Source organism: Podarcis bocagei (assembly GCF_964188305.1).
Source record: "Podarcis bocagei genome assembly, chromosome: Z".
Classification (NCBI taxonomy): domain Eukaryota; kingdom Metazoa; phylum Chordata; class Lepidosauria; order Squamata; family Lacertidae; genus Podarcis; species Podarcis bocagei.
Genome location: NC_138140.1, coordinates 1,459,775 through 1,482,824, shown reverse-complemented (window position 1 = coordinate 1,482,824; position 23,050 = coordinate 1,459,775). Strand labels below are relative to the sequence as shown.

The 23,050-nt window shown below is 44.8% G+C and overlaps 1 protein-coding gene across 6 annotated transcripts in view; it reads right to left on the bottom strand.

Annotated features, from left to right (window-relative positions):
- The window catches only part of DENND1A (DENN domain containing 1A), a 281,962-nt gene that overhangs the window by 47,755 nt on the left and 211,157 nt on the right, over positions 1-23,050 (bottom strand). For 5 of the 6 annotated variants that reach the window (XM_081179677.1, XM_081179679.1, XM_081179678.1 and 2 more), the window contains 5 exons: positions 5,167-5,268; positions 4,573-4,660; positions 3,537-3,577; positions 1,962-2,033; positions 616-672 (listed from right to left, as the gene is read on the bottom strand). In XM_081179677.1, the coding sequence (XP_081035803.1) occupies positions 616-672; positions 1,962-2,033; positions 3,537-3,577; positions 4,573-4,660; positions 5,167-5,268 (360 nt within the window). The remainder of the gene's footprint in view (positions 1-615; positions 673-1,961; positions 2,034-3,536; positions 3,578-4,572; positions 4,661-5,166; positions 5,269-23,050) is intronic. The other variant, XM_081179681.1, reaches the window with a different exon arrangement.

Genomic DNA, 23,050 nt, shown 5'->3' with positions numbered 1-23,050 from the left:
CTTTGACGAGCTTTGGAACTGCTAGGTTGGCAGAAGAAAGAATGCTTTACCCATTGCCAATTTTGCATGGAAACTGTTTTCCACATAGAAAATGGCGTGCAGAAACTGACCTGTAAGAGCCATCAAGAGTGTACATGCACTGCTGCATGGACGTTAAACAGATGCGTGTGCAACCCACGCCATCCACACAAGACTTGCCTACCGTTGCCACACAGAACTTTTTGTGCATGTGTGCAATAAATTTGTAACAACAGATACAGCGCCAGGGATTCTCGACTTCTCTCACAGAAGAGAAAGAAAGGAAGAAGAAGAAAGGAACAGTTCCATGGTTTTCGCGTGAGCAAGGGGCTGCCACCTCCAATGACTTGCCTCATCTCTCCTCCTCCCTTTTTTTTGGTGCAAGGGGCACACATCCCACATCAGGTCTTAATGTATTTGGTTTTTTTGTCTGTGAATATTTATAACAGTAGGAAAAATCCAGGACAGCTGGTAATGCATTTTGAAGTGTGTTAACAACACAGCACCACACAGCTCTCTATTGATCACATAATGCTTTTCCTGGCCAAGTAGTTCTTATACTCTTTTTTTTTTTTAAAGAATACAAACTTCAAGTACCTTTTGCTTCAAGCGGTTTTTCACCTCCTTTATTCCCATTTTTGCATGATCTTTTGCCTGCATAGAAAAAAAAGGGCGGAGGGAGATTAATTTAAGTCAGAAACCCTGTTCTGGCTGCAGAGGCAACTGGGCTTCCTTTTCTCCCATCAAGACCCACCTTTTCTGATTACTGAGAATAGGGAGGGGTGGGGAAATTGGTCCACCAAACTGAAGACATAATGGGTATAGAAACAAATACAGATACAAGAGGTTAAAAAACAATATTTAATGAGGGGGAAAGAGATTTTGTTTGCAGAGAATACGCTGCCTCCTAAAGCCTAGGTTTCTTGCTCTATCCTCTAATTATTTTTTTATGTGTGTTGCATGGTAAGGGTAAGGGTAAGAAGCCTGACTAGGGCAGGACCCGACTGTTAGCCGCATCTAAGGGAGGCTCATAAGCGTACTTCCTGGCTTCTCTGCACCACCACTCAGAGCTTGATTCTGGATGGTGAGAGAATATCAGTTTCATAATCCATTTCGATCCATACTGGCTGAATGTAGGTTAAGGAACGATGGCAAGTGTGAGTTCCACCAAAGCTCCCAACGACCATTTCCTGCCCGTGGCCTCCTGTCCTATAAAGGGCAAAGCAGGAACACAAAGGAGGAGACTGCTCCAGGTCGGGTCTCTGCCAACTTTGGTACGCACCTTCTGCTATGGGGCAGAAGGGGGGATGAGCTCTTGCTGGAAACCTTTTTCCTGCCAGCTCCACTGTTTACTCCAGAACTTACTGGTCTCTGGTTGCAATTTAAAGTCTGAGTATCCATGTGTGACTTATCCTCAGTGCCTTTGTTAAATTTCTCCTAGAACAGCATTGCTTCCATGTACATTTCCCTAAATTCCTCCTCCTGCTTCTTATCCTACTGAAGATCTAACAGCAGGTGGCAGGGCTTGCAACATGGGGAGGGGAGAGAACATTCACACTGCATTCACACTTCTTCTCTTCATACGGATTGTTTAGTCTTTTTCTTCCATTAAAAAAAATTCATCCAACAGTTTTATGCCAGCACCTTGAGAACCATTTCAGTGTCTGATTGATGAAAAGCTAATAATGATTATTGCTACAGTATGTAGCTTTTATGCAGTTTCCGAGGGATTTTTCATTTTTAATCTAGTAACGAGAAAGACTTTCTGTGTATTAATGTCCTGGCTTTTTAGCCTTCTATTGTTTCATGCACCGACCAGTTTGGTCAAGTTTCTTGACTCACACGAAGGACACATTGTGTAGCAAGCAGACCATCTGTGCTTAAAAGCAACCCCAGCCTTCCCCTATATATTTGCACCTCCTATGCAACTCTATGACACTTACAAACTTGTAGACTGTCTTCATGGCAGGGTTTGCCTTGGTCTTGACTGTATTCAAAATGGCACCACTTCCTTTCTGCAACGAGGAAAAGGAACAACATGGTAAACTGTTACTGGGGCAGAAGAGCCAACACAACTCCCGGTTTGGAATACAAATTTCTGTGCACACACAAAAAAAGAAGTATTGCAAACACGCCTGAGCAATACAAAAGGCTTCAGGCATTTTGCTCTTAACATCCGATTATTTAATTTCTTAAAGGAGGAAGCAGGGCAAACACTTCAACATTTTCTTGAATAGTCAGATACGTTTTATAAGTTCATTGAGTTCATACTTCATTTTTGTCATATAGGAGGCTATAGCACCAAACAAATATGGTGTTAAACGTGGAAGAATGTCTGAGTTCTCAAAGATCACTGTAGCAGGAGAGGGAGGGAATCAGTCTCCATTTGTAAAACCTGTTTGTGTATCTATTTCACCACATGAAAATATCTGGTATCTTGAGTTTCAAGTGCCTTCTCCCAAATCAGTCTGAAGCTGCTTATGCCCACCGTTCTTCCACCGTTGAGAGGGAAATGAGGGCAGAACGGGGGACAGGAGAAATCCATCTCCTTCCAGAAGGGCCGAACTGCACGTACAGGAAGCACAACCAGAAAAGACGCATGAGGCTCTGATATGTCAGACAGAATAATCTTGTAGCCCAGTTAGTGTTTTATTTATTTTGCAGCTCACGTTGGCTTTTGCTGCATAACGTATTATTTTGATAAATAAAATCCAGCGTGCACAAAAGACGGACACCCTGGCCACCCCCCACAAAGACTCACTCAGGCACAGCTATTTTTAAAAACTAATAATTAACTTTGCCCAATACTAGTTTTTAATTTACTATTAACAGTGAGCTTTATTCCAGCGAACCATATTGCAAATATTTGTGCCATTGAGAACTGGGTGATGATGATTAATTTATTAATTCATAGCACTTCTTTTTCTGCAACCCTTGGAACACTGTTTGGCATTCCAAGAGAATGTCAGAGGAGCCCGTCGGATGTTTTCACAGAGCTTCTTTTATTTGTCTCAGAACCCCGAATGATCAAGGATGCCCGGTCCTCATTTCCCGCCTGACAGAAACTGCTCTGCTTGGAGTAAGTTTGGGGCTTGGAACACAGTGAGCTTGCTTCTGCTAATTATTTCTTTTGCCATTACTATCTTAAATGTGTGTAATACGGAGAGGGAGAGACTACTTAACCACAACTCCTGGGATCTATTTTGGGTCTGCTATTCATAAATATTTATCATATGGCAGTTAATCTGTATCAATTAAGTTAACAGCGGTACTCCAAATACCAAAAAGGTAGTTCTGCCCGCCTCCTGCCTCCCTACCTTGTAGCAAAAACAACAGATTTTGGCAACCCGTCGTTCATGTGCATCGGAGCACCAGCAGAGTTCCTGCTTTGGGAGAGGGTGCAGTAGCATCCTTAAGCCTTAACTAGCTTTGGCCCCCATCTCAGCACCTTCACCATAGGACTCAGAAATTGCTGAACGATCAGAATAAGGAGCACCTGGGCTGCTGGGGACACTTACCCTAACCGTTGACAGCCACTGGAGATACAGCTTGTCACTACCTGACACAAAGAGGCAAGCAGACAGATGAGAAGTGGCAGCACTCATTTTGCCATCAGCAGACACCCCCCCCCCCAGGACAACGCAACTATGCTGGAGATGCAGCCTCCTTTGGAAGGACAATGCATCTAAGTTAGCTCCCCACTTGCCCCCCCCCATAAAAACTAGGGCAATTAGTGAGATAACAGCTCCTTCTGAACGTGTCTTCATAGAAAAGAGCAAGAAAGAGGCTGCTTTTTATTCATGTCTAAATATAGCAAGGAGTCTTGTTTAAATATAGAAAGCTGCTCTGAGGGTTGTTTGTGTCTCCCTCCCCGCATCAACACTCCTGGCTGAAGCTTCCCCGTCAGTGGGCTGGCCGTGAATCCCTGGCTTGATTCCAGAGGAAGGTGAAGGAAAGGCACTGGCCACCCCAACATTGAAGAGCCCCCCAGCCACACGGGGCTAGCCTTGAAGAGGTACCAAAACTACAACACGAGGCAGCCCACAAGACCCACAAAACTGAAATCCACTGAGAGACGAAATAAAAATTCTGCCAAGGACCAGGCTTGGGAGCTCATTCTGACTTCAACCGAATCTCAAATTCACGGGCTTTCAGAATTTGTTTCTATGTTTGCTAATACAAGCAGGTATTATATGTTATTTCCCCCATTATTTGACTTCTAAGACACCAGCAGCATAGAGAAAGGGCTATAAATATATTTATTCCTTGGTGTTTTTTCTGCTTTTCATTTCTTGTTTTGTCCCCCAGGCCTTTATGTAACTTAAAACCTCACTACCTTGGCCAGGCTGGAACCTAATTAACTGTCTACAGCATGGAGTTTTGAAAAGTGCAGTCACAGACCAGCTTGAGGAAAACCCTCTTTTGCTTCCCTTGCTAATCTTTCCAAAGGTCTAAGGAAGCTACCTGGCACTGCTGGTCCAAACAGAAGGGTCACCTCCTTTGCTCGGCATTTCTAAGTGATGTCCACAAACTCAAGCAAATATTCCTCCTTACCAGCATATTCGCCCATGTTGATCTCTTCCTCAAAGACATCACTGAAACCTTCTCCGGAGTTGAGAAGATCAAGGCGGCCATCAATAAACTTCAGGAGAAGAAAAAGAAAGCACACCAAGAGCGGATCATACAGGCCGTCCCAAAGCCCTGAAGAACAACCCCCTGCCAAGGTGCTAACACTCGCTCCCTTTTTCAAGGTGTCTCATATTATTATACCAGGCCAGAGATCCACTGCTCAAGCTTTCTGGCTTGGTGGGGCCTCCAATATATAACTGGAAGGGACTTGCAATGGAGAGCCAGAGGCAGAAGAGCATGTCAGGTTTTACTGTTATAGAACAGAAAAGAGGAAAACAAACAAACAAACAAACAAACAAACAAACAAACAAACAAACAGTGCTCCTGTAAACGGATTGTCAGCTGGGCTGGAAAAAGATATTAATGTAGAGCACATCCCATTTTGACCCATAAATTAAGTTAATTAGGAAACAAAGTGGCCAGCTGTATTTCACGGCACATGGCCCAGTATAGAACACAGGGCACAAAAAAGCAAGGCAGGGGGTGGGGGTGGTTCTTTTGTTTAACGACCTGCAATACCTGCTTGAAAAGCTGCAGCTGGGTTGCGTTCTGCAGGAACTGTCGCATGGTGGCAGACCGGTGGGAGACAAATGTTTCTTCACAGAACGTGATGGGCTCCCCCTGGAAAGATGGAGTTCAGAGGAGGGGTGAATTGACAGGTGGCCAAACGCTCCCAGAAGAGCACAAGCCCAGTCAATGAGTTGCAGTGGGCTGCATTAAGCACCATGGCAAGTACATTCAGGAGCAAGGTTCAGAGAGGGAGGAGGCCTCCCCAATCAACTTGCCCACCTCCAGACAGTGGGCCCTTAACCAGGGCAAAAGCCAGGGAGACTGGCCAATGGTCATCTACTTCCTCCAGGCAAACGGAAGAGGAAGGCTGTGCTCCCCCTGCCCCACAAACCAAGCAATTTTTAATGTCTCGTGTTTGATTTCCAGAAACAGGGGACACCTGGGGCTCTTAGCTGGAAGTCATCCCACCAGCCACAGAGGGATTGTTGGTGCTTGCTCAGAGGCAAAGTAAAGGCCTTCAGCTCATTCTCAGAAGCACTCTTTGTGACTCCACATGCTCCAGACTCCAGGCATTAAAATAAAATTAAAATCCAAGGAAGGCACAAATGAGGCCTTGATAACTCAACAATGATCCTGTCAATGTTCTTGACATAGCACAGGGCCACAAACACCTTTGTCAGGTGTCCTGAATGGGTCAAAACTTTTTTGGTGTTTTCAAAAAGAATGGAGTTTTATTTGTAAAATGCAGCAAAGCAACACCATTTGCAACTTTGGGGTGGGGGGAAAGGAAGTGTATTGTGTTGTGTTGTGTTACATTAATAGTGAAGTTGGTTATGTATCTGCTGGGGGGGCACCATCTCTTTTCACGTCATGGCAACACTTAAATCTGCAAATTTGCAGCAAAGCAAGTAAATATATTTATGGCAACTGAAAAGTGGCAGTAAGAAGGAGCAGTAGAATTATGTCAATGTTAAGTTAATGCAGAGGTCTTTTTATGCTCTAATGAAAAAGTACACCCAGTGCTTTTCATCCATGTGCCAGGGGCGGGTGGGGGGGGGGGAGAGATCATTCCAGGCAGATGGGCTGCTGTCACCTCCGTTTCATGGTGGAACTCTACAGCTGCATTCCTGTAATCCTCAGGTCTGGGAGGAGGGAGGAGTGCCCCCCCCCAATCACAGAAGACCCTGGCAATCTTGGCCTGTGGGAGGAGCCTATAAGGAATGTCCATATGTGGAAAATTGCACTTCTCCCACACAGAGAGCACATCCTTTCTGCATTCCTTCTTCCAGTGCTCCAAACTCCCAAAGCTGCACTTTGTGACAGGGAATTTCATTAGCGCAAGCAGTTTCTGAGCTATGGGCGCAGGACTGAGCCTAAGATTTCAGATTAAAACTGCAGGGTAGAAGGAGAGGAGGACCTTTTCCTGCCTCCCCACTTCCAGCTGCTCTCTGAAGACTGGAGAAGAGACCCTCTTAAGAACATTAGGGGGGTGGGCAGGGGAAGGAATAGGCCAGGGGTCAGCAACCTTTTTCAGCCGTGGGCCAGTCCACTATCCCTCAGACCATGTGGTGAACCGGACTATATTTTGAAAAAATAAATAAATAATGAATTCCTATGCCCCACAAATAACCCAGAGATGCATTTTAAATAAAAGGACACATTCTACTCATGTCAAAACACGCTGATTCCCGGACCGTCCGCAGGCCGGATTGAGAAGGCGATTGAGAAGGCCTTAGAGGTTGCCTACCCCTGGACTAGACCATGTGAAAAATGAACATAATATTGTAGCTGCAGTTCATTCATTTTCAGCTTTGTATTCTTGTTATTAAAAAAAGTGTACCTAGACATTCTGTTGTTGCACCCACAACCTAGTTTTAAGGTGCCATTTAGCTTTCATATCTCCGTTTCTAACACTGCCTTCTTCTAGCTGTTTTCTGCCTCCCCTGGATCACACCACGCCACTGGGACTGATCTGTGAATTTCCTGCTCTCTTGGCCCTATTGATCCTCCTCTGCTCAGAGGGAGTTTGGTATCACCTTCCACTTGGCCCACATTCCTAAACTGCACTGCCAAAAATGCAAGCAGGAATTCTAGGAGCTGAACACCAACAGGCACACACTGGAGATGATTTCTCCAGCTAAACTGCTCCAGCCTTGGGAGGCAGGTGACACCACACCCAGGATGGGGAATAAAGATACGGAGGACCGGAGGTTGCACCAGGAAGCAAGGACTGGCCTTACTGCTGTGGCCAAGTCCACCGTTATTCAGTTTGCACCATCTGTGGGTCAAAACACAAAAGAACCTCCATTCATCACCCCTGATGAATGGGATAGCAGAAAAAGCCACCTACTGCTTTGTATGGTGAAATATAACCTGATTTGCATTGCAATTTGCATAGGCGACCATTTCCTGCACCACTTTTTTGCGATAGCACATGAGCTACTGTAGCTAATATTCCCCTTGCCGCCTATTCCAGGGCTGAATTCTACAAACATTTCTAAATGTTCCATGCTCATAAAGCACCTTGAGGTATACTAAAGCCACAATGGAACTTTTACGTGTGTGCAGGAAAAGTGTATGTGACAGTTAAGGACACTACAGGGTATAAAGACCAGGAATGGTGATTGCAGCGATTTATGGTGCTGTGCCTGCTTATATCACACTGGATTATAAATTTTGCATATAAACTCTATTAAAGAGGAAGAAAGTGAAACTGCAGAGGAGTTTTAACTTGGAGGATTTCTGTTATGCAAAGAGCCATGAGTCCTGGAGGCTAGATGAGCAGCCCATCAAGAATAATGGCCCCCACACTTAATTAGACCCAGCAGGCTCTATATTCCTCTATGTCTTGACTTTTTAAAAAAGTGAGTATTTTATTTAATGTTTTAGATCCTAAATTATGGCTGAGGACAACTATGCTCCCTTTCCTATTTGCAACAAACAGAGGGGGCACCAAGGGAGATCCAAAACAACCACACTTTGTCAGGGCAAGATGGCATCCTGTTGAGCCCACAACATTTCTGATTGATGAGCGATTCCACTCTTTTTTACTGGTACTTTTTTCCAGTGCTGAACAGCTCTTTGGAAGTCTCTTTCATTGCCTGAGATCGTGGAGAGAGGCTCCCTGTCAGAGAACAATACTGTGCCACATGGACAAATAAACCAGCACGGTATAATGTGGACTGCTATGAGGGAGGAACTAGCCGGCTTGACTGTGAAATTCTAAATCTATTGCCTGCTAGCGTAATATTTTCAACTGGAGATGCCAGCAACTGAATTTGGGACCTTCTGCATGCAAAGCAAGTGTTCTGTGGCCAGCAAGCTAGACTCCTCCCCTGGAAGCACGGATGCTCCTTCCCTACCTGGGAAACACAATGCATGCTAGCCTGTCTTCAGCTTTCCCTTAGCCCTGGTATTTGGATGCAGCAACCATGTTCAGACATGAAAATTCCACCTGCTAATTGACTATACAACACGATTTGCAGCCACGTTGGGGAAGATGGGTTGGGGAAGAGGGAGGGTTTAGAGACGGGAGCTCCAGGAAGGTTAATCAAAGGTGGTGATGGAAGGCAGTCGCGAAAAGGTCACATTTCTCAGCTCTTGCGGTGTGATGGTCTCCAAGGAAACCTAATTATCCAATGAAATGCAACATATTTACGATGCGTATCTTACCCACACAAGATCAGCTGAGGTCACTGGACTAGTGTCAAAAGTACAGCATCCCTTGTATGGCAGGGATTCTCACTCTGGTGCAGCAAGCGGGCGGGCGGGGGGGGGGGAGAGTGGTGGGAGAGAGGAAATGGTTGAGCAACCCAAACCATAACAGCTGGAAGAAAAGAAAGACCAGAGAATGGGGAATTGTGACACGGAACCACATTGGACCGGAACCTGTGAAAACCTTCACCACCAAGCAGGGTGGGGGTGGGGAGGGCAACAAAATTCCCGTAAGAACCAGGGATTTTTTCCAGCTGGAACTCAGGTCTGAGACCTCTCAGGTGGGCACCATTGCCATTCCAAGACAACGAGGGAGGTGTTCAGGGTGAGAACAATAGCCTTGGGTTAGAACCAAAGGCCAAATGGGAGAAGCGCATATTGCATGTCCCCCAATTCCTGCCCCTGGAGTGAGTCACTGCTTCCAGGATCTCCCAACTGACTGAGGGCTTCCCTTCTCCTCGCGCGCGCGCACACTGTTGCACTAATGTAGCAGCACATTTATTGCGGGTGGGGAAATGCAGGTGTTTTACTGTTGGCAAACTGTCCCCAGCTTCTGCAAATGAGGCAAAGAGCACCAACTTAATTCCAGATGGACTCCACTTGGTGGGTGCTTCAGACTTATCCACCCCCCACCCCCCAGTTTTGCACTGTGGACTTGGAACTCCAAGTTTGTAAAAGGGACCAGCGCAGAATGGAAGCGATGCGTATCTGCAGAGCCCAGCGATCCCTTCTATCCCTGTTACAGCTTCCTTTCACACCTCAGCCAGGGAAACAGGGCAACACCAATGAGTTTCATCAAGACAGGGGAGGGGGGAGGGGGAGGGAGGGGGGAAGCTACTATTTAATTAGATCACATGGCCAGAGAAGCATCTGGCTCAGAGCATGGCAGTTTACACATCTCCTTGAGTTGTCGTGGAGACAAGCACATGACCAGCCCCGCGCGGAAACTCTGGGGCATGAGTCCAAGCACACTCCTAACGCATTCTGACAGAGAGCAGATGGGCAGCCAGTCAGATGGCCAAAAGGCACAGAGGCAGCCCCCTCCAAACCTGGAGGTGCACAAGGATAATTTCCACCCTGTAAAATCAACCTGCCCAGGAATTACACACACCTTTAATGTTAGTGCCTGTGTCAAAGCTGCTATTACAAAAGAGCTGCAGAACACGTGGAATTTCCAGAGTGGAAAACACCAAGCACAGCTCCTCCGCTGCGTTCCTCCAGCACCTGCTAATCCGGCTGGTTTGTGTAACTTTTGGTCATGCTTCCAATAGTGCTTGCCCTCCTCACACCAGGCATGTGCCAAGTTGGTAGAACAAACACACACAGCACAGAGAGAGAGAGTTCTCTCTTCAATAGCCCACAGCAATGGAATTCCCTTTTCCTGGTGGTGTGCCAAAAACCCCAGCATCCTTCATAAAACAAGCTGTAAAAACATTTTTAAAAAACTTGACCTGGGTTTAATTGCAAGGCATAACTCAGAAAAACAGGAATGGTTTCACAAATATTTCAGAGGTACCCAGTTCTCATAACTCTCAAATATCTTGTCAAGCGTTGTCACCGACCCCTAATGCTAGGTAAGTTAGAAGTACACAAATAGAACTTGTTTAGTCTTGGACTGTGTCGCGTTCAGTCATCATAGATTCTTTTTGAACAACAACAACAAACCCAGTAATAAACTGAGTTTGATACTTGGTATTTTCCTCTGACTGCTAGCAAGTCTTTTCAGGAAGACTGAGCTTTCATCTAAAGTCCTCCTTCACAGGATCAGGTCACCTTGAACCCCCATAGATCCCGTGTTTGGTTTGAACACTGCACTGTCCAGGTTCATCTTTCTTTCACAGGCTGGGAATCTAAAGGATGTTTTATCATTACAACTGCCAGCTGCAAATTTTAATAAATAAATCAAATCTTGCTGGGTAATCTATAGCAAGCAATCCAGTACAGCATGGAATCAAGGACTCAATTAAGCGCTTTAAAAAATAAATAAATATTTGCACACACTTCACTTCTAAGTAGGTCAGAAATCCTCCCTCCTTTCCTATCCACTTCTTCTTTTTTTAAGTAGCATAATCTCCGAAGGTCTTATTTTGTTTTGTGGGTTAATGCCATAATTTATTTAAAAGCAACCTGACGCATGTTAAGAGTTAACAGTCTTGCATAACGGTCATTGTAAACAAGCACAATTCCAGTTAAAGCACCCTCATCCATCCATCTCCTCGTCAAGAGTCAGATGCAGACCATAATTAAGGGTTTCGGAACATCTACCTGGGAGAGGTATTTTTGCCTGCTATTCCAGGAGGACGCCCTCTCTGCAGAGAGCAGAAGAGCTCATTAATGAGGCTAATTAGGTGTAAAGGGGGAAGGGTCTGGCATCAGCTGCAGCTTAGAGTAGCTCATCATTAAGCTCTGTAATCTCTACCCCAGAACAGCAGCTGATCTGGCTCCTCCGTGACTGACTGACTGGCCTAGAAGCCTCCCAAGTTAACACCTGAGTACCTGACAGTGCACCTTCTGGGAGGCTGGGGAGAGGCTTAACCCTACAAACTCCTGTCGCAAAAGGATCTGTGCAAAGCGGGTTTAGGCTCTTCAGGAGGATGATCGCCCACACACGTCACGTTTTGGAGACCAGGCCTGGAATCATCACACTTCATATAAAGGTCAAATACTGGAACTGCAAGAGACATGCCTCTCTCAAACCGAAAAGACACGCTCAGAGTTGCTGTTAAGAAGCAGCTTTCCAAAACATATTATGCTAGCATATACTGGTGAAAGTGTTATTTATATATGTTTTTGAGGTTATTGTTGTGAGCTGTTAGGAACTCTTACCAGGAAAAAGTGGCATATAGATGTTGAATTTGGGTTGCGTTGGGTGTGTCCACTCGTAGGTGAAGACATATGTTTAGAGTAATAGCGTGAGTCTTGAAGCGTACTCACCACATGGACTGACTCTGCTCCTGCACTGAGCTCAGAAGGAGGGGGTCAAGTTCACACCACAGTCTGAGAATCAGACATGAGATCTGTTTTCATATTACATCCTCCTACCAGGACAGCTGCATGTATGAACTGGGCTTAAAACAAAGTCCAATGTCTGGGCAGACTCACTCTGAACCTGCCATGGGAACCTCAACTCACCCTGTCTCAATCCCCCATACAGTGACACGAAAATATTAACTGGCAATATTGGTATGAGATGATGGTCTACCTTGCACAGTTATTTCTTCTAGATTGACAGAGGGGCAGTTTCCCAGTGGCTAAGGCTGTACTCATCTGCATGTAGGACAAGGACAATGTAATTGTCCAGGGCGCTCCACAGCCAAAGGAACGCACATGGCGGATACCTAACTCTTTATTGTCAAAGCAGACGCAGTCACTTCAATGGCTCCAAATAGCCTCACAGACCAGTCTAACGTCTAGGCAGCTATTCCCAGGTCCGGGGTCTATGGAACAGCTGCAGAAACTGGGGGCCTTCACTTGTTTATGTACCCTACCCCGATGGGCTGCACACATGCAGCCGGAAACTGAGCCTGCGTGGAAGCTTCCTCTGCTCTTCCCTCTTCAATCCCCTCCTGATTCTGGGAGATAGTGGTGCAAGAGAAGCTGGGGAAATACCCAGCCCTTTCACTTGCTTGACCTGTCTCTTCCTCCTCTTTTTCTGCCCCATCCTGTGCTCCACCTTCCAGGTATGAAGCTTCCCCTGTGTCTGACTCTAGCCTCCTGGCTGGTACGGTTCCCCACAAATCACTCGCCCCCTCTCCTGAATTAGACTTACCCCTCTTTCTCCAGTGCACACTCATCGGAGTCCTGCCAGTCCCTGACAATAATCTTGGGTCACAGCTGTAAGGGTTTCTGTGGCCTCCCCTATCTCACCAAGCTCACTGACTTATTGTTCATCATTACCATTATTCAGATGTTTTCACGGGCAACTCCAAAAGTGACCTCTTTACCCAAAGTTCCAACCTTATGTGATTAGTCAAGTTTCTCACACCTATCAAGTTGTGTTGACTTTGTCCCACAAAAGCAACTTTGACTTGGGCTTTGAGAACAGAAAGCAAGCTTCCAACTTCCTCCTGTGGCTCCGAAAGTCCAGGAAGGAAAGAGTAATTTGTGACCACAAGGATGGCTCCAGCGTTTCTCTTTTCTTCCAACACCTCTGCACAAAGCAACAGAAATAGTTACAGCACTACAGGGAGTTGAACCTTGTTAACACTAATGCAAGAATATAGGCTATACTGTATTCATCTAATTCAGATTGAGAGAGGGAGGACATCAGCTCCATGGAGACCAGAATACTTGTTGGAAAAACTCATTCTGTAGCTAATCTTTGAAAAAGAACTACAAAGAGTGGTGGTGATTTGAGAAACAGATCAAGAATTAAGCCTTCAGAAAGGTCAGTCTTTGCTGGCTGTGTGCATGCAGTCGGATACTTCCCACATCCAGACACTCCACAAAAGGCTGCAGCACTTCATGTACTGTGAAATCTTTCACTTTTACCATTATGCGTATTCAAAGCCTCACAGAATGTTTGAATTTTGTTTTTGTTGCCGATTCCACAAGACACACAATTCTGATCAGACAAAACTTCTGACCACCCGACTGGTTTACCTGTGTCCACCCGACTGGTTTACCTGTGTCCACCCCGCATAAAAAATGCTCCAGGCGGCATCACTAGAACTGGCTGCAGCAAAAGTTAATACCTAGAGTTACACACCACCCCACTCTCTGAGCAGTGAGAGACTCTGGGGAGCTCAAGCCCTTTACCCAGGTTTCAGTTTCCTCAGAATGAAAGTCAGTGGAGATTGCGCTGTGTTTAGGACCATCTATGTAGTGGCCATTAAGAGAGATACCTGCAATGCACTGGAGAAGGACTCCGCCTTCTGAAATATTTTCAGGAACTACAACTGGCAGCTATCAGACAGCAATGAGAGATCAGTCCCCGGGAACAAGTGAGACCAATTCTGAACTCCATTAGGTCCCACTTAGCTTCCAGGCGCAGTTCAAAGGCCTTGTGCTTACATTTGGTCAAGGGTGTTTGACGGACTGCTTCCTGGCATACGTGTCAAACTCATATGTTAAATTCCTCCTCAGAGACCCTCCCCTGGTGTCTAAAACAAGAGAAGGCATTATCTAGGAGAGAACTTGTTCCACAGCGGTGCCTAAAGTGAAAGCTTCTTCCTTTTGTTCCTGGCATTCCAATGAGTGCATGGTTGTCCCAATCATTACTTTGACAATGATGATCTTTGCTTCTTCCAGGACACTGACATTAGTTCGTCTGTCTTCCCAAGAGATGTGTAAAAATTTTCAGAGACACCGTTGATGGAATCTTTTGAGGATCTGGAGATGGCGTTTATAAGTGGCCCATGTTTCACAAGCGTACAGTAAAGTTGGTAGTTCCCTGTGAATGTCCCAGTCCTCAAACACTCTACGCTTCAATTGGGAGAAAGCTGCACTCACGGAGCTCAGGTGGTGCTGGATTTCAGGATCAATGACGGCCCTTGTGGAAATATAACTGCTGAGGTAGGAAAAGTGATCAACACTTTCCAATGTTACACCATTAAGTTGGATTTGTGGCGCTGCAGAGGGGTTGATTTGTGCTTGTTGGTTAAGCACTTTGATTTTTTTTAGATATTGAGTGGTATGCCAAGCTTTTCATAAGCTTCCGTGAAGATATTTAGGATGGTTTGGAAGTCATCCTCTGATGACACACTACGTTGTCATCAGCATACTGAAGCTCTATGGTGGATGTTATGGTAACCTTTCAGCCTACTCAGATGAAAGAGCTTTCCATCTGTTTGATATATGATTTCCACCCTGGTGGGGAGTTTCCCTTCGACAATATGTAGGATCATGGCCATGTACATAATAAATAGAACTGGGGCGGTAACACATCCCTGTTTAACACCTGATCCCACTGTGAATGGTTACTTTGAGAGCTGTGAAAAAGGCAAATTCCATGCTAGGGATCATTAGGAAACTGAAAATAAAACTGCCGATTATCATAATGATGTTATACAAATCTATGGTGGGACCCTATTTGGAATACTGTGTATAGTTCTGGTTGCCTCATCCAAAAAAGGATATTGTAGAGTTGGAAAAGGTTCAGAAAAAATAGGCAAGCAGAATGACTGTGGAGATGCAGCAACTCCTCTATGATGAAAGATTTGGGACTTTTTAGTTTAGAGAAAAGATAAGAGGTGATATGATAGAAGTTTATAAAAATATTCATGGCACAGATAAAGGGGGTAGAGAAAGCTTTTTCTTCCTCTTCCATAATACTCGAACCCGTGCTCATTCAATGAAGCTGAATGTTGCAAGATTTATGACAGATAAAAGAAAGTCCTTCTTCACACACAAACAATGGAACTTGGTTCCATGGGAGGCAGTGAGGGCCACCACCTTGGATGGCTTTAAAAGAGGACAAGACAAATTCATGGAGAGAGAGGATCTTCAGTGGCGACTGGCATGCTCTGCCTCCTCCAGTTTCTGGCAGTCGCTGGTCGGTGGAGTGCTGCAGTGCACATGTCCTGGCTGCGGGGCTGCCACAGGCTTCTGGGTGGCCACTGTGACAACAGGAGGCTTGATTACACAAACCATTGGCCTGATCCACCAGGCTTATGTTCTTATGTACTAAAAATATCTCACCCATACTTTTAAATTTCATAGCTGCTTAGCCCTCTCTCAAGTACACACATCTGCCACTTGATCTCAAAATTGCAACATTTCAAGACAAAGAAGGTTATTTTCATCTTGAAAACATGGATGGGCATGGAGTGGATGATAGTATGGCCGGGGTTGCGCAAGACTCTCAGAAACAAGGTCAACGGTAATTGTTGCAATATATTCCTGCAAAGGAAGAGAAATTGGAGCCAGAACACAAGGAGACATTAGCACGAGGCAAGACAGGGCACGAGGGTGGTGCAAATGGACAAATGAAAGAATTAGCAGGGCAGCAGTTTGGTGATCTGCTTAGGGTAAAACACAGAAATGTCATAGCATCACAGAACTGTAGAGCTGCAATGGACTCCAAGTGCCATCTAGTCCAACCTCCCTGCAATGCACCCAACCTCTGTTTAAAAACCTCCAGTGAAACAGAGTCCACCTCCCTCCAATGGAGACAGCTGCCCTGTCAGAAAGTTCAAACACAGAAAATTTCTACAGAGGCTTTAGTGGCAACAAGAACAAAATGGGGTGCATTGCTTAACTTGTTCCCAGCAAAAGCCATAGATAATACTGAGTTAGGCGCTGTGTAATGGGATGGGGTTGGGGAGTGGGACTCCCTTCAGTGCAGCAATACGTCTCTCCTCTGTCAGGACAGAGAGCAAGGAGATGTGTGCTTGAAATTTCCTGCTGAACATTCACAGTGCTTAAACCCCTGTTTTGCTGAATTTTTTGTCTTTCAAACTCTTGAAAAGGTGGAGCATCTGGAACAAAAAAACACACTAAGGATTAGTCAGCCAGTGACTTTGTAGTTCTGTTTTTCTATCCACTATCCTTGTTGACCTTGGGCGTTCCAGGAGATGCAACCAAAAGGGAAGCCAAGGTGGTCATGTGTGGCCTAGCAGGAAGAAAAGTGAACACTGAGATGAAGAGTGCAGGGTTCAAGTCATGTGCAGAGTCATGCCCTCTTTTGAATTCCCTTGCAAGACCTGCAAGTCAAGAAATTTATGGAAACTGGTTTTACAGGATTTCTGCAAAGACAAAGAGCAGGTCGCAGCAGTGCATGAAAGCAAGTGTTTTGGGGTACATGTTTGCTGCAGGACACACAATTTGCCATGAAAACTGTGAAGTAACTCTGGTTCCCTGTAGTTTCATTCCTGCCCCCACCTCAATGGCAACCATGTCAAAATGGCTGTACCAGTCACACTAGAAAGCATAAACAAGCCCCTGGTTTTTGCATTTTATGTTCCTGCTGCCTTAAAGAAAAGAAAACCACTTCAAATTACATATATTATTTATGCATTTTTAGAGTTGTCATCCTTTTATATAAGGTTTCTTTTTATACCATCCTTTAACTGTTTTCCCCAGGAATTGCTTTTCATTGGATATTAACTCCAAAATCCTTTCACAATTCTTGCCATCTCCTGAACAAATCAGTAAAAGACTTAAACCCACTTCAATATGTATATAGTTTTGCCTAACAATGCACACTAATTGTATCTCTTTAATAGGAAATATGTTTATTAATAAAACCCTGTTTGTCTTTATTACCAATGATGGGAGTTCAAAGCAGAGAAACAAACATCTAAACATCAAGGAGGTGTCAGAGGTAAACGAAGGGAGGCCAAGTGAAGCGCATGTGATGCGCTAATTGTATTCCAAAAAAAAAAAAAGAGGATTAATGGAGGGAAGACAGAAATGGAGCTCCCAATTACCACAGAAGTGTCTATTTCACAATGCACTTCCTGTGACTTGAGAAAGACATTTTTGCACCCATTGGAATTTCGAAGAAAGCGGCTTCCCAGCTGTTATGTGCATAAATCTCTCATGCTGTACATACACAGCTTATTTAAATAGCAAGAAAAAGTTACCATTTACAAAATGTATATTTCAGTCATAGCACACATGCACACACACACAAAATCTGTCAGTTTGTGAGGAAAAGTGCAGAAGAGAAAGCAACACATTCGGTTAGGACCCCCGCTAGATTAAAGCAGCTGCTTTGAGGAGCCTGATCCAGCCAATCCGTCCACAGCGAAACTCACACTCCCAGCCCTTTGCTAAAACTCAGGGGCACGGCAGGTCTTGAAGGCTCCGCCCACCCCTGGGCGGCCAGGAGGACCTCCATGTTTCCTGGCTGATGTGGGAAGACTCTTTTCTTACAGCACAAGGTGCTTGTTGCTTTCTCTGCCTCATTTCTGTTGAGAGGGATTTACTCAAGGGCTTCGTCAAAAATTCCAGTGCAATGCACACCTCATTATATGGTCATAGATCCAAAAACATATCTACACCTACAACTATCTATGCATGGCCATATTAATTCAACCAACTCTTTTTTTCCTTCAGGGAATATTGCTAATTTAACATATTCTGAATTGGCAGATTGCTACAATGAATAGCTGCAACTGACTTGAATTACGCCGGGTCGAACTGATGCAGGGTCTGACCACCTGTCAAACCGGTGATCCTGCGCCCTGCCAACAACAGGCTTCTGGTTCATTTTGCTGGGCTCCCTCCACAGCTGCTGTAAATAACTAGGTAAGAACACAAGAAGTGCTTTGTTGGATCAGGCCCATGGCCCCTGTTCTCACAGGGGCTGACCAGATGGGAAACCAGCAAGCAGGATTTGAGGGCAACAGCATTTCCGCATGTGTGATTGCCAACAACTGGTATTCAGGAGCCAGACTGCTGTGGACGCAGAGCACAGCCAAGGTGGTTCGTGGCCTTTGATAGCCTTGTCCTTTGATGGTCTAAGACAAACCACCACCGCTTAGCTTCAGCTTGTCCATTGGCAATGTCAAAGGCAGAAAGACAGGAAGTCAGGTGAGGGAGTCAAGGCAGAATAATTTATCAGCTGAACACTTAAATTCCCTCTTCACTAATGCTAAAATATTACGCTGCCACTTCCCGCTCTCCAAATCCTTCTTCAGTAACGAGGAGATTTAAAGAGGCTTTCAAATGGTTATTACTTTACTTCCACGGCATCTTCCCAGAAGGCAAACATCATCAGTCCCGCCACAAAAAAAGGCTGGGGATTTTTTTTAAAGTGTCCTCAAATAAAATTAAGAAGGCAGCAGTAAACTTCTCCTATGCCATCCTGTGCTCAGGTGTGTTAGGGATGTGCCCAGTTTTAATGTTGGGGTTAATTGATTCAGAGTTAATAAACGCAGCCTCCTTCTGAATTCAGAGCCCCTGTCACAAAGCTCCACCCACAGACACACCAAGGGAGCAGTGAAAAGGAATCAACCCTTCAAGGGCGGATTAATACAACCACAAACAAAACCTTCCAAGGCTGGAAGGGGGCCCCTTGTTGGGCTGAGGCATATGGAAAGTTCAGCTCCAATTGAATGTCTCAATGACAGCTGACACTCCACCATGCTCCAGCGGCTGCAGGAATATTTCCTCCCATTAAAGGCACTGGGAGATGCTTCCTCATAGGAAGAAGGAACTAATGAGAAGGGGCCTTTTATTTCTCCTTCTCCCAGTAGTGAAAGCGAAGCTGAATGGAGTGGAGGAGTGCTTGGCAAATTCCGCCCTGCTCAGTGAGTATTTATTCAGGCTTTACATTTGATCCAAACTAACGGCTTGAAACTATAAAGCATTCTCACTTTAAAAATACAAACACGATTCAGGTAAGCAGCTTCATCCATCATCATCGTCGTCATCATTATTATTCATACAGTTTATACACTGTTTGGTTGTATGAAAACCCAACAATCTCAAAGAGGTTTACAACATACTGTATATAATGTACCAAAATTCATTTCTCTCTATTGTCCTGATTCCAGCAACTGAAAAGCTGCCCCAATCAGAAATGTAATTTCTAGAAGATGCTCAAAGCTCCACCCACGTCTCTCGTAGCACCTAGTCTAAGTCCCCAGATTTACAAATCAGTCCCCATACAAAATCCATTGAAGTTGAAGTGTGTCGCCAGATTCATTGAAAAAAATCTGGTAACTTTAACCTAGTCCCACCATTGTGGAGTCCTTGCCAAAATGAGCACTTCGACAAAGTCAGGTGGTTCACGTAACCCAGCAATGTGTACCCTGAACGCCATAGCAGAATTCGGGCCGTTCTGCTGCCCATCATCCTTCCACTGGTGATGCCAGGAATGCGACCAATGCAAGCCAAGCCTGTGCCCCACCGCTGAGCCTGAGATGGACACTGCCATCAAAGCACCACAGCCATTTGCATCATTGCAGACTACAGTTAGTGATACCTCAATGACCCTTGAAGCCAATTCCAGGTCTGATTATTAGTTTGTTTTTAAAAAAACATATTTATGCCTTAACTATGCTAAAAGTCTAAGGTAGCTAACAAAATCGAAATCACAAAGATACATTAAACACAGTAAAAGCGGTCACAGAATAAAACCTAAGAGACAGATGGTCAAAACCCAAAGACTCCCCCCCCCTAAAAAAAATTTCCTTCCTGTCAGCCAAAAGCCAACAAAAAGGGGACAGAACATTGCTCTCTTCGGACAGAGTTCCGCAGCCTAGGTGTGTGACTAGAGATAAGGCCCTCTTTCTGTGTCCCACATACAGTGGGACCTTGGGTTGCGGACGTAATCCGGACGGAGGCACATCCACAACCTGCAGTGTTCGCATCCTGAAGTGCCGCATCTGCGCAGGCACAATTTGGAACTTCTGCGCATGCGCAAGCGACAAAAGCCAGAAGTAACCCGTTCCGGTACTTCCGGGTTTCTAGCGGTCCACAACCCGAAAACACGTAATCTGAAGCGTCCGTAACATGAGGTATGACTGTACACAGACAGAGGTAGGTGAGGCACAGGAGAGGCCTTCTGCTGATAACCTTTGTTTGACTTGATTTCTCGACAGAAAGCACAGACTATCCACTAGTGTGATGTCAAATTTGTATATATTAAAGCTCTAAAACAAGACAGAAATGCTTTAGGGCATTTGCTAATAAACAGGTTAGACATTTTGTTAAGGGACAGACTTCACCAACTCTAAAGGACACGTGGGAATGCTCAGTTGCCAGCCAGCCCTCCATGGCAATCAATGACCCCGCAGAACAGCCTCTCCCCAGAGCCCACACTGGGTTGCCCCCATCTCCCACTCACATTGAGGGTCTCCATGTGCATCCACTGATAATTCAGTTGGCTTTTGTGCATCACAAGTCTGTTTTGGATCTTTGCGAAATCCACAGTGAAAGCCACACCCATGGCAAAGACATGCAACGGCTTCGGCAGCATGTTCGCCACAGGCCTTGGCAGGCCTCTCGGACCAGGCCTCCGCTTCCCCATCACTGCCCCACAGCCCCACATTGCATTATCTGCTATCAGTGACCCCTGAAAGCTCTGACTTCGCTACCCCATTTGCTTATGATGTGACACAGCAGAAGCTTTAAAGGGGCTCAACTGCAACGCAGGTTTGCCTCTCCCACCGATTTTTAAACAGAACAAAGATACTGTGTTTTCCGTAAAGACACAAGATTTTTGATGCAACTAAAGTCAATAAATGTTAAGAAAAGGTAGAGGATTTGAGAACGGCTCTGGGGCTGCGGCTACTGCACAGGACTAAGAGTAACTCAACAACTTAGATCTCTAGGGGACCTAAAACCACAAAGAGCCACTTATGAGAAATGGCTTTCTCTTCCACTGAGAAATTTTACTACAAACAAGCAGTATGCACATTTTTCTAAATAAACAGAATAACAAATCTCCAGAAAATCTGCACAGATTTTCCTAGTGCAGATGTTTCCTCCATGTCCATTTCTTCTTCCTTTCAGATCAGAGAGCAGCTTCTAGGGTAGCTTTGAAAGGACCATCCAGCCGGCTGTCAACCAGAGCAGGTATCTTCAAGCTCTTCAAAACCAGGACCCAACTTTAGTCCAAACATGCATCCGGGGACCCCTTTTTTAATCATTTATGGTATATTTACAAGGCGCTAACGTTCCTGTTGTGGCCCACCTTGGATCAGGGTGCAACCCACTGATTGGAGACCAGTGAGCAAGAGGAAGTCATACTGAATTGTTCATCGTCTCGTTGTCTACTTCAGTGCAGCTAACCTTGCAGTTACCAACTGCAACCAACATTTGCATTGCATTTGAATAACAATATTTGTGCGCTATCTTGAAGCAATGTTTGAGGAGGACTAAAAATAAAACATGCAATCCTGCTATTCGGCCTTAGCAAATTGGCAATTAGGTTCATCAAGGGAAGAGCATGATGTGTACAGGAGTGGAAAGGCGCATCCACTTCCATGCTCTGACGTTTTGCCTTTCATCTCAACCAGCGAAATTTTCAGCTAAATTCAAACTAAATAAAATCCGGAGTCATCAAGGAGTCAGCCATAACGCTTTTAAACAGCACATTGCTGTTATACACCAATGTAAGGTCAGATCAACAAGGGCTAGTAATCATAATCTAACACAGATTTTATTACAGACGATTTTTGCAAAAATAAATTAACTAAAAGCATAGTCATAGTTTGTACAAAATGTATTAACTATTTTGTTCATCTTCTCTTTTTAAAATAAATTTATTTATTTGTTTTTCAGATTAAAATTTTGCAGCCACATATCGAACATACATCACAGAAACAAGATTCCATGGGATCTCCGGGTCTTCCCTCCTCCCCGTTGTGGGTCTGGTTGTTAGTCGTTTCTGCCTGCATCTTTTATATTACTGTAATCCAAATCATTTACCTCTCCATTGTCTCCAAAATTCACCTTCAGAATTTTGTTCACCTTCAGGTTTGCCTACTATAACCCACAAATTCAGTTTGATTTTAAATCAAAACTTGTTTTTATTCAAAACTGCTCTTACAGAATAAATGTCCACATCCTCAATGAGACAGCTGTAATGGTTTAATAATGGCCAGGCCCAAACTGGCTGAAAACGCAGAGCCACATCCATAATCATAAGACAGATTTGTTTATGCACTCATTCATTCCAAAATTTCTTTGTCTACGCTGTCAAAACCAATTTTTTTAATGTCTTACAATATTAAAGCACCCTCAATTAAAGGACTCTTATCATGGTACCAATTAGAAGGATGTGTCAGTATTTCCTGTTCTAAGGGACTCTGTGTAACACCTCCTTCGAAACTGGACTTAAACAAATTATGCAAACCCAAGAAGAAAAGATGGAAGCTAAGGACTCCTTATTTCTCAACCCTACCCACAGCAAAACAAACCACCAAAACCCAAGTGTCTGACAAATAAAGTAAGGTTTGTTTACCTTGACAACCTGGCTTGTAAAATCAGAAGTGACCTTGGCTGGGCCTTATATTTTTAAGGGAAAAAGGTGTGTGGAAGGGAGAAAGTGGAGACTTCCACTTTAGCCTTCTCTTTGGGCAATGCATGCAGCCTTTAGTTTCCTTACATTATTAGAGCAAGTTATCAGCCCAGGTAGCTAAAAAACCTACCTGCTGTCTGCCTGAGCTGTGTGAAATCACAAAACTTTTCCAAAAGTGTGAGATCCTCTGATGGAAAGCTTCAACAATGGCACAGAATATTAAGAAGAGGTTTTGGGGGGTGAATGCAAGGCCAAATTGGGTAG